The sequence below is a fragment of the Phyllostomus discolor genome, chromosome 3, assembly GCF_004126475.2.
Source record: "Phyllostomus discolor isolate MPI-MPIP mPhyDis1 chromosome 3, mPhyDis1.pri.v3, whole genome shotgun sequence".
Classification (NCBI taxonomy): Eukaryota; Metazoa; Chordata; class Mammalia; order Chiroptera; family Phyllostomidae; genus Phyllostomus; species Phyllostomus discolor.
In genome coordinates this window covers 191,621,283-191,633,341 of record NC_040905.2, presented here as the reverse complement: position 1 = coordinate 191,633,341, position 12,059 = coordinate 191,621,283, and the positions used below count along the sequence as shown (strand labels likewise).

The 12,059-nt window shown below is 39.9% G+C and overlaps 1 protein-coding gene across 6 annotated transcripts in view; it reads right to left on the bottom strand.

The window, feature by feature from the left end:
* FSD1L (fibronectin type III and SPRY domain containing 1 like) overlaps positions 1–10,845 on the bottom strand; it is a 59,113-nt gene extending 48,268 nt beyond the window's left edge. For 2 of the 6 annotated variants that reach the window (XM_028525682.2, XM_028525690.2), the window contains exons 1-3: positions 10,628–10,838; positions 2,756–2,851; positions 363–494 (exon numbers count right to left, since the gene is read on the bottom strand). In XM_028525682.2, the coding sequence (XP_028381483.1) occupies positions 363–494; positions 2,756–2,851; positions 10,628–10,642 (243 nt within the window). In that variant the 5' untranslated portion in view covers positions 10,643–10,838. Of the gene's footprint in view, positions 1–362; positions 495–2,755; positions 2,852–10,627 lie in introns of all 6 variants that reach the window. The other 4 variants (XM_036021994.1, XM_036021995.1, XM_028525665.2 and 1 more) reach the window with 4 other exon arrangements.
* Between the last annotated feature and the right edge of the window lie 1,214 nt (positions 10,846–12,059).

The window sequence follows — 12,059 nt, the reverse complement described above, 5'->3', positions numbered from 1 at the left end:
GATTTTATTCATTTATTTTTAGATAAAGGGGAAGAGAGGGAGAGAAACATCAATGTGTGGTTGCCTCTCACGTGACCCAAACTGGGAACCTGGCCCACAACCCAGGCATGTGCCCTGACTGGGAATCGAACCGGCAACCCCTTGGTTCTCAGGCCAGTACTCAATCCACTGAGCCACATCAGCCAGGGCTTTATCAGAATTTTTTTAAAAAATAAGATATCTATGATTAAAAACAGGTAAGAATCATTCTTCTACAACATAAAAGTACAGTCATACACAGAAATTCACTAATTTTTGCTTTCATTAAATCAAGCAAGCATTAGACTAAAATTATTTATATGTAGTTAGTTTTATGTTCTCACCTGTAACTCTTGTGATTTACGAGCTTGTTCCTGCTTGATACTGCTAATCATACTTTCTTTCACGTCATCCAGTATAGAGTATAAACTATCAAATTCTTCATCCAGCTCTGAAAGTACATTGGAAGAATTTTCCTATTTATAAACAAAACAAAATTATTTTACTGAAGAGTTGTCAAACATTACAAATGAAAATATACTTACCAAAGGAGATAGTAGATCTATATTATGAACTGTCTCAGCCTAACACCATAAAAATAATAATATCTGACATAAGGCTTTGAAAACACATAAATCCAAGAAGCAGGCTGTTAGTGCTAATAGCACTATTTCGGCTATGCTGTGAGTTAAGCAGCCTTTCACGGACTAGCCCATACTCTCCGCACCTTTTATAATACAGCTTAGTACTGTTTCCACAGGACAGTGTGAAAGGTGGTTTTGACGTTGCCAACTTTGTCCAGACCTTCAGGCTCTAAGGCAGACCCTAAGTCAGGGATTCTCAAATTTAAGTGTGCATTAGAATCATTAGTGAAGCATTTTAATAAAATATTTAGGGATTTTTATTCCATAACTCTTAAGGAATAGTTTGGACATATAGGGGTGGGGCTGATTTTGTGTAAATTTTAAATATTTCAGGTTATCTAAAATACTGCATTTACAAAACATAAAAAACTTACCAATTCTGTACTGGCTCCTAAGAGATTTATCAACCACTGGATTTTTAGTGCTAGAAGTAACCTTGGAAATCATCTACTGACTCGAATTTGTAATCAAATTCCTACATTTTATTAAATTAAATACAGATAAGTGACTTGCCCAAAACTATAAAACCAGCTGCTAGTGGCAGAATTAATAAAACATTTCAGGTATGTTGACTTTCAATGCCTCATTAAGCAAGATGCTATCATTTCAACAAGAAATGATCTAAAATATCTCTGAAATACCTAGATAAGCCACATATATACTTGCAAAAATGATGAGATAGAAGAAATTATCTTAAGACATTTTTAAATGAATCATTCATTTAAGAGAAGCAAATTGGCACTAAGAGAACTAATAATACATACAATCTACTGTAAAATCATAATCCAAACTTTTGCTTATAATGTATCCAGACACCATCACACCGGAGTCTTACCAAAAGTAGTGTTCATCACTTTAGTAGTTTATTTACAATGGTAACAAGCTGTGGAAGAAGAAATGTGTAGTCTGGAAGGCAGAAGACCTAAATCAAATCCCACATCAACCACTCAGTAATGGTGTGACCTTGGACAAGACAGTTGAAATTCCTGGACCTCAGTTTACTCATCCAGAAGGAGAGGGACTACTCTTCTCCCCTCAATAAGCACTTGGCACATGCCTATGGCCTTTTCCCCACTGCCTTGTATGCCCCCATTTCAACGACCAGTGTAGCTTAATTCCCTGTTTTTTCTGGATCCTAAAGTAGAGTTCCATTAATGTGTCAATCAGAAAAACATCTTGGGCTAGCTCTCTCTGATGGTCTCTCTATCTAGGTGTCAAGTGTGATGATTCACCCACAGATCAAGAGTTTTACAACCACTAGCTTTTCTTACTTAAGGAAAAGTGGATTTGTGAATTCACCAGATTTTCCAATGGAATAGTTCAAGAAAGACAGTTGAAGTGTGAAGATCATAATCAACTGACTTCAGTCACAGCACATTCAGAAGTGAAAAAAATACAATGGCCACAAGGTTAACAAGCCAAGTACCAGGCAATTACCAAAACAAAAGCCACAGGGAAGGATTCGCTGTCTGCAAGTGTCCTACACATCTGCTATGTTATTTCACAAAGAAATGTCATTTAAATTCATTAAGGCACATCCCTGGGAAAGCACCACCAGGTTATTTCTAAGGTACCTTCCACCATCAACATATGATTGTTTACAGTATAGATTGTCTTCCCAAACCTAGGACCATTTCCTTAAGTATTCCTCTCTCTTCTCATTGGGGCACTTTACCTTTTATTTTTCTGTTTTACCTTCATCTACTTCTATAAGGAGACCTCTTAGCATCTACATGTTTCTTCCAGTATTTGCTATCAAAGGAATGCTTAGCTTCCCAGTACTTTTGAAAAGGTACTATTTTCTCTTAGTTAGAATTAGAAAAGACAAATATAAAATGGAAAAGGACAGAAATGAGTACTACAATATTCCCTAGTAACTACAATTTCAGATTTTTCCTTTTCCCTTACTACTTTGATCATTCTGTGGAGAATGCAAGAATAGCAAAGAAGGTATTTCTGTTTATCTGCCATTTAAAAATCCTGTTCTCACCTCTATTAGTTTATAATCTAGAGTTGGTGGAGTGTTTTTATACTTCTGATCCAACAATCATTCATTATAACATATTTACACAAATGTTAAAAAAGATTCATACCTGAACTCCTTTTAGTGTTTGATTTAGTGTATCAATAAAGTTCTGAATTTCATCATTTTTATTTGCCAGAGTTGAAATAATCCTTTGTAAAGCTTCCTAGGATAAAAAAAAAAAGAAACATTATGATATTTTAATAAAACAGACTTATAAACTTCATTAACAATTCTTTAAATAAACCCTTTATGTAAGAGCGTATTACATAATAAATAGGAGCAATGTAAAGCTTCTTGTTCAAAATTTCCAAAGGCCTATAACTAAAAGGATGGGATATGTACATGTACTGTTTCAAAACTTCTCATTCTTAACCTACAAGTTAATCACTATCATATGTTTCACAATGAAGATCACAATTAATACCAATAGTGTTGTTAGGCCACAAGGCTGTGGCAAAGAAATAGAACCAAACCTTGAACATTGCAAAAACAACCAGAAACGTCTAATACAACATCAGGATATCAGGAAGAAAAGCAAGGAGACACTGAAATTTGACATTTTATTTATTCATAAAAATAAAAAAAATTTAGAAATATGAAATGAGATAATAAATGTGCAGGTTAAACTACAAAATTCATGGTAATATTTACAGATGTTGCAGAAGCATACTAAACAAGGTAAATAATTTTGGTAGCAAAAACCTCAGACTTTTTGATAATGCTTCCTATTTAAATAAAACACTTGGTGATTTAATTTTCTCATACCCTCTAGTTCAGTACTATCCAATACAATTTTCTGCGTTGATGGAAATGTCCTCATATGTGCTAGCCACATGAAGCTAATGTGCTTTTGAAATATGGAGAGAGCAAGTGAGCACCTAAATTTATTTTTTAACTCCAATTTCACTTTTTATAGCCCTGTGTAACAAGTACTGTCATACTGGACAGCTCAGGTCTAGTTGTTTAATAACTCTCCATGGGTAGTAACAGCAAAACCCAAACAAGGTGCCCATATTCTCAATAAAAATCAAATGCAAGTACTTTTACTTTATAATTTTCCCAGACACACAAGTTTTTTATCTGTAAGCACCTACAAGTGTAAATATTTTATCAATTTCCTATAAGATTTTGTGTGATAAAAGTTCTCCTCAACAACAAAGAAAGAAAACTTTAGGCCAATATTGCTGATGAACACAGATGCTAAAATCCTCAACAAAATACTGGCAAACCGCATCCAACAATACATTAAAAAGATCATACACCATGACCAAGTGGGATTCATCCCAGGGATGCAAGGATGGTACAATATTCGCAAATCAGTAAATATAATACATCACATAAACAAAAGCAAAGACAAAAATCACATAATCATATCAATAGATGTGGAAAAAGCATTAAGTACAGCACCCATTTATGATAAAAACACTTAGCAAAGTGGGAATAGAGGGAGCATTCCTCAACATAATAAAGGCCACATATGAGAGCTCTACAGCCAACATCATACCCAATGGGCAAAAACTAAAACCTTTTCCACTAAGATCAGGAACAAGACAAGGTTGTCCATTTTCACTTCTATTCAACATCATATTGGAAATTTTAGCCACAGCGATCAGACAAGAAAAAGAAATAAAAGGCATCCAAATCAGAAAGGAGGAAACAAAACTGTCATTGTTTGCAGATGACATGATAGTGTACGTAGAAAATCCTATAGACTCCACCAAAAAACTGCTTGACCTAATAAACAATACTGGCAAAACAGCGGGATACAAAGTCAATATCCAGAAATCAAAGGCATTTTTGTATACCAACAATGAAACAGCAGAAGCAGAAAGCAAAAAAAAATCCCATTTAATATAGCAACAAGAAAAATAAAATATCTAGGAATAAACTTAACCAAGGAGGTAAAAGACCTGCATTCAGAAAACTACACAACACTGAAGAAAGAAATCAAGGAAGACACAAACAAATGGAAACATATACCTTGTTCATGGATTGGAAAAATTAGTATCATCAAAATGTCCATACTACCCAAAGCAATTTACAGATTCAATGCAATACCTATTAAAGTACCAATGGCCTATTTCACAGACACAGAACAAACACTTCAAAACTTTATATGGAACCATAAACAACCCTGAATAGCTGCTGCAATTTTGAGAAAGGAGAGCAAAGTAGAAGAGATAACAATACCTGATACCAAACAGTATTGTAAGGCCACTGTAATCAAAACAGCCTGGTACTGGCATAAAAACAGACACATGGACCAATGGAACAGAACAGAGAGCCCAGAAATAAACCCAAGTCTCTATGGTCAATTAACATTCAACAAAGGGGCAGCAACATAAAATGGAATAAAAAACACCTCTTCAACAAATGGTGTTGGGAGAACTGGTCAGTTACATGGAAAAAATGAAACTCGAGCACCAACTTACACCATGCACAAAAATAAATTCAACATGGATAAAAGATTTAAATATAAGCCATGACACCATTAAAGTCCTAGAGGAGAACATAGGCAGGGAAATCTCAGCTATTACATGCAGCAACATTTTCACTGATATGTCCCCTAGAGCAAGGGACATAAAGAATAAACAAATGGGATCTCATCAAAATAAAAAACTTCTGCATGGCTAAAAAAAAACTGTATTAAAATAAAAAGAGAACCAACTGTATGGGAAAACATATTTGCCAATGATACCTCAGACAAGGGTTTAATCTCCAAAATATAAAAAGAACTCACATGACTCCACTCTAAGAAGACAAGCAACCGATTAAAAAATGGGCAAAGGACTTGAACAGACACCTTTCCAAGGAGGACATACAGAGGATCTAGAGACACATGAAAAGATGCTCAGTATCACTAGCCATCAGAGAGGTGCAAATTAAAACCACAATCAGATACCACCTCACACCAGTCAGAATGGCCATCATGAACAAAGCAACAACCAACAAGTGTTGGAGAGGTTGTGGAGAAAAGAGAACCCTAGTGCACTGTTGGTGGAATTGCAGACTGGTACAACCACTATGGAAAACAGTATGGAATTTTTCTCAGAAACTAAAAATGGATCTGCCTTTTGACCCAGCAATTCCACTGCTAGGAATATCCTAAGAATCCTGAAACACTAATCCAAAAGAACCTATGTACCACATAGTAGCACAATTCACAATAGCCAAGTGCTGGAAGCAACCTAGGTGCCCATCAGTAAATGAATGGATCAAAAAACGATGGCACATTTACACAATGGAATTCTATGCAGCAGAAAGAAGAAGGAGCTCCTACCCTTTGCAACAGCACGGATGGAACTGGAAAGCATTATGCTAAGCAAAGTAAGCCAGACAGTAAAAGACAAACACCATATGATCTCACCTTTAACAGGAACCTAAACAAAACAACAAACAAACAAGCAAAACATAAGCAAAGACACTGAAATGGATAACAGGCTGTCAGTGACCAGAGGGGAGAGGTGAGGAGAGGGAATTTCAGGGAAAAAAGGGAAGGGTTTACAGGAACAAGTAAAAAGGACACATGGACAATAACAAGGTGGGGGGTGGAAATGGGAGGGAGATGAGGAGGGCTGGGGGGATGGGCTGGGATGGGAGTAAAAGACAGAAAACTGTACTTGAACAACAATTAAAAATGAAAATAAAAAATAGTAAAAAAAGTTCTCAAAATATAATTGAATACTGATAAAAAGCTGTAAAAATAATCTGAAAAAGGAATGATACTTTATATAAATGTTCATAAAGCATTATGGTAGTGTCAAATAAAAAAGAATTACAATAGTTCTCATTTAATTCCCCCAACAAGCCCTGGAGATTGGTAGGCCTTACCATCATCCCTGGGGCTGCCTATATCATTTCTTCCCATCCTCACTACCAGTGGCATTTTAGTACAGTAACACAATGAAGTTATGCTATGAGAGAAGACCCACACCAAGAGTTAGCTCTTAGCCTGTTGGTGTAAGTCCCAGAAACCTGTGCACCAAGATTTGAATATAAGGAGGACTCGCATAATGGAGCCAGGACTTGGGGGAGGGGTGGGCACAGTTGGAGAGATGTAGAAAAGGAAAGCAGAGGACTTAAGAGTCTTCCAAGTATCTGTGTAAGACAGGATCTCTATGTATTTAAAAACAGCACAATGAAGCAGTAAAAGTGATTCTGCAATCTTCTGCAATCCTCTGACCGTGTGTAGTAAGCTTCCACTGAAATGGGCTTGTTCTGGCTAAAGGGCTGCCTCCCCTTCTATCCCTAATAGCAGGGTTACATCCCTGTGATACAAATGAGAAAATGAAGATTCAACCAGCTGCCCAAAATGATACTGCTAGTAAAGTAAAGATCATGCTCAGTCTGTCTACAAAGCCCGTGGTCTTTACCACTTTAGAATATTTCCTCTTCTAACCAATTTGTGCATCATATGAAATAGCCATACGATAAATTATATTCTTTTAAAAATCTGGGCCCTGGCCAGGTCACTCAGTTGGTTGGAATTTTGTTCTTATCCGCCAAGATTGCGGGTTCAATCTCCCATCAAGATGCATACAGAAGTAACTGATGAGTGCATAAATAAGTGGAACACCCAGTCTCTCCCAAAAATCAATAAATAAAAAAACATAAAGAATACACAGGAAAAAGCGGGGAAAAAGCAAACAACTGACAATGTGTGCTCTCAGTGACACCCTTCCTCTGTGGTCCTTTGCCCCTTCCTCTCCACCCCCACTATTCCTGCAGCACGTGCCTTTTCCTGGGAACAGCACCCCCTGTGAATGTGAATGATCTCCCGCACAACATTTTGAGTGAAACTATCAAATTCTAAGTGCCGACATTCTAAAAAGGCGCAAATGTCTTATTTGTTTCAATGGTTTCTTTGAATATACACATTTCATGAGGTAAAGAAACCTTTGTGATTTTATCTTAAAAGCACTTAAGGACATAATCAAAAGGTTTGAGTATCACACAAAGCCACCTATCCATAACACATCCTGTTCACAAAAGTGTCCCAGAAACTCGATATAAACAAAATCCTTCTGTTTATTGCTAGGAGATAATACTGTGGTTTTCTGTATCCAACAGTATGCCTTACATACCCAAGGCAATTATGTTTTCTTCCTCTACTCAAACAGAGCATCTGTTGCTAACACAACAGTGAAGTCCAAGTTATTTCCACAGACAAAAAAGCAGCTGGCCAAGCTAATCCATTTGCTGACCGAGCTTCTGTAAGACTGTCCAGTAATTTAACCTCTATTGTCAGACTGCATGAGTCAGAACTTCCAATCCTCTTTCAATCAGGATTTAACAACTCTTCTTTTACACCACCATTTGAAATCATCTATTACAGATACAAAAACAGAAAACATACTTTAAAACTTAAGGACAGAGATAAAAAAAATAACTAGACTAGGTTAGAAAAGCAGTTACATTAAATTAGCAACAAAAGCAGAAAGTTATTTTAAAGTTGGGATTATGAAATTAATAACAATAGCTAACAGAGAGTACCCATGTGCTAGGCACCAAATGATTTTTAAAAATTAATATGATCCTCACAATAATACTTGGAGATGAGTACGATTACCTCTATTTTATAGACGAGGAAACGGAAACACACAGCACATTACCCATGCTCATTCAGCTCATAAACAGCAGGACAGGAGACCTGGCTCCAAAGTTATCCTCTTACTATTGTGAAGTCCAAATCCCAATGCCTTATAAAAGGTGTATATATATATATATATATATATATATCCAAGCCATCTTCACCCTTTGCCACTTGCAGTACCCAACCATCTTCCTCACACTGACTAAGGTACCGTCCCTGCTACTACTTTCACCATAACATTCTGTAATAAGAAAGAAAAATCATGCCAGTGGTGTATTACTTACTGTCTTATTTAAAGAGAAATAAATATCCTGTTTAGTTCATTAGCTGAAATACAGGGTAGGGCAAAAGTAGGTTTACAGTTGTAAATAGGCGAAACTGACTTCATTCTTGTATTATTTATCATTGTGTTACTTCCCATTCAAACAAATCTAAACTTACTTTTGCCCCATCCTGCATATGACTGATTCTGCAGTAATTCATGGTAACAATGCAATTGTTAAACACCAGATATTCATTTTAAGCTATACAACAAAAAGATCTTTTAGTTCAAAATATTATTTAGTACCACCAGTGACATTTAACACATTTTCTGATAGCGATAAGTTGGTTATCCAAGTCATCACAAATGAGCTATTTCAGTACCAGTAAGAAAGAGCAACTAATTCTTTGCTCCCTCTGGGGAAACTGCACATAGTACATGTTGGTGCTCATATACATCATTTGGAAGGAAACCAAGTAAGTTCAAGTCTTTGAACTTATGACCAGGACTAATGATATGATCTTGTAGGAGAAACACCTTCTTGAGTCCTCATGAAAGTGAGGGATAATGCATGCTCTGGCAAAATAAGATTACCCATATTAAAATACTTTTTAAAATTATATTTTATAGCACACAGAGTATTTTAGTTCTTATTTTTATAAACTTTAAGAACACTGTGTTTTCATAACAAATTCTTTTACCTGATTTTTACAATAACCCTACAAAATAGTCATACTTTCACTGCATAGGTGAGAAATAGATTAATCGGACTTAAGTGATTTGCTCCACATCACAGAGTCAGTAAATAGCAGCATGGAACCCAAGTCTCTGGACTCCAAGTCTTTGCCCTTCCATTTGCCCTGAGCTAATAATATCCATTCAGATATCATGTGACTTTTATCTAAAAAAGTTAAATAAGCTGGGAAATGTTTTACAAATTTAGGCAGAAATGTTTTAAAAGTGTACATATTCAAAACTCACAAAATGCAGTTTTTTAAAAGGTCTAATAGTCACATAAGTAAAAGCTGAGTTCTTACCCAATTGAGTTTCAAGATACAATGAAATCATGTGCACTTGTGTTAAACACTAGAACAGTCAGCTCCTCAAGGCGCTGAATCCAAGCAAATTATAGGAAATATTGTCCTAATAAGTCTTTCCAGTGCTTTCTATCTAATAACAGAAAAGAATAGCCTCTTGGATATGCCCTTGTTTTTCCCTGCTACATTATTAATAACACTGTGTTTCCTTACCGTATATATTTCAATTACTATCATCTAACAAAGAGAAGAGGGCGGTTGGTTTCCATGTAGGGATTACGGCTGAATATTAATAACTCACTTCTAATTGTACTGGAAACATTGGCTATGCTCGCTAAATTTTTTTTTTAATTGAAAGGGCTAGGTCTCTATATCGCTTCGTTAATACGTTCGCAAAGTGTAAACCATGCCACAATGACCACTAAGGGGACTAGGATCAGCGACACCGAACTGGACAGAGGGTGCGACCGCTGCCCTGACAACTCTTAAGTTTTCTCCCTCACTTCAACCAACACTAAACACTGAGACCTGCCGAAGAAGCAGCCCCGAGGGGGTGGGGCGGCGCTAAGGAGATCTGGCTGCCCACCTAAAGACGCAGGCATTGTGCCAAGAGTCCTAAGACGAGGCAGGGTCGAGGCAAGAGCATCAGCCCCGGCGTCAGCAGGTAGACCCCCTGTGCCTCGGCTTCCCCACCTGCTGAGGTGGGGCGAGCCCTCAGGAGCACGCTGGGAGGCTGCGAGAATCCGAGGGGGCCTACAGCGCTGCAGAAAATCATTTCATAGGGACGGCTCAGTATTTACCTTGAGGAGCCGGGGCGCAGGACCAGATGTAAGGCAGAGGCCAGCCCAGGTCACCGGGCGCGGTCCCCGCAGCCCGGCGTGCACCACTGCCCTCCCTCTGGGAAGGAGAGGCAGGCCGGACGGCCTCGCCCCCGCCGCCGCAGTCCCGCCAGGCCCGGCTACCCCAGTGCGCCCACCGCCCACTCCAGGGGGCGCCCCGCCCACCTCCCGCCCGGCCGCGGCGGGCCGCCGCCCCCTCCTCGCTTACTTTCTGGGAGTCCATGGCTAGGGGTTTAGCCCTCTGGGCCCGAAAACGCGTAGGAGAACCGTGCGTGGAGGCAGAAGGAGGTGGGGCACGCCAAGACCGCTTCTCTACGGGGACGCGGCGGCCTCAGTGCCAGCGCGCAGCGGTGCCTCCCGGCCCCACCCGGTCCGCGCCCAGCTCGCGCGCGCGCCGTCGTCGCCGGCGGTTGCCAGGGTGAAAGGGCGGCTCGCAGAAGGGAGGGGGCGAGAAGCGCCCCGAGCATGCGCACTGCCGCGGGACCGGTGCGAGTGCCGGGTACCCGGTGCCCGGAGGCAGCGGCAGCAAGGAGGGGATGTGCGCCCCCTGTCCCGCGGGTCCTTTGAGAGAGCTTCTCCTCCTTACCCCCATTCTGTTTACTCAGCGTGCACGCTCGCTGCAGGCCTCGGAAAGGACCACTGGGCATCCAGCCGCCGGCCGGTTCGCAGGGCACGGGAAGGAAAGCTCTGGCCCAGGACTTACAGAGGCCCCCTTTCCATCCTGCAGCTATCGCACCTCCTCACACTGGCGCTGGAGGAGCAGCCAGGCTAGCTGAGGCCGGGCTGGTGGGGACGTGGTGGAAATATGGGAAAGGTCTGTAGGGACGAGGCTGAAATGTAGGTAGACCTTTCCCAGAGAGCCTGCCTGGGCACCTTGCTATCTGTGATTTTGAGCAGGTTTCACCTTAGGTAAAATAAGAGAAATAATGCTGACTTTGCAGAACATCGTGAGGGTTAGATAACATATTTGAAGGGCCCAGTACACTTAACGCCCAGTAACTTATAGTTATTGGCGGGGAGCAATAACCTTCTCAGCTCGGACCGAGGCCACAATGAAGACTGTAGAGAAAGCTTGGAAGGCAGGCTTGAAAATGTTCTTCCCCAAGGTTTCATCCTGCATTTTGGTGACTCTGACAGGCTCAGACAAGTTTAACGGTCAGTCAGTTAAGACGAATGATCAAAAGGGAAATATATATTGAGTACCTATTAGGCACCAGTTCTAGGAACTGAGAATTCAGCAGTGAGGAGACCCTGTTCTCTCTTGTAGAACTTACAATCTACTATGCGAGGTTGACCGCTGCTGCCTCCCGCCCTCGGCATTTGCCATTTAAATAGATAACATCAGGTAGTTTGAGGTGCTAATAGAAAAAAATTACATGGGGTAAAACGGACTTGAAATTGTGAGGGCTCCATTTTCCATGGGAAAGTCAGGGAAAGCCTCTCAGGAGTGACCTGAGTGAAGTGAGAAAATGAACCAAAATCTGGAGAAGAGCATTCTAGACAGAAGGAACAGCAAATGCAAAGGCCCTAAGTGGGCATGAGCTTTATGTTTAAGAAACTGCATTCAGGCCCTGGCTGGCGTAGCTCAGTGGATTGAGCGCGGGCTGCAAACCAAAGCATCACAGGTTCGATTCCCAGTC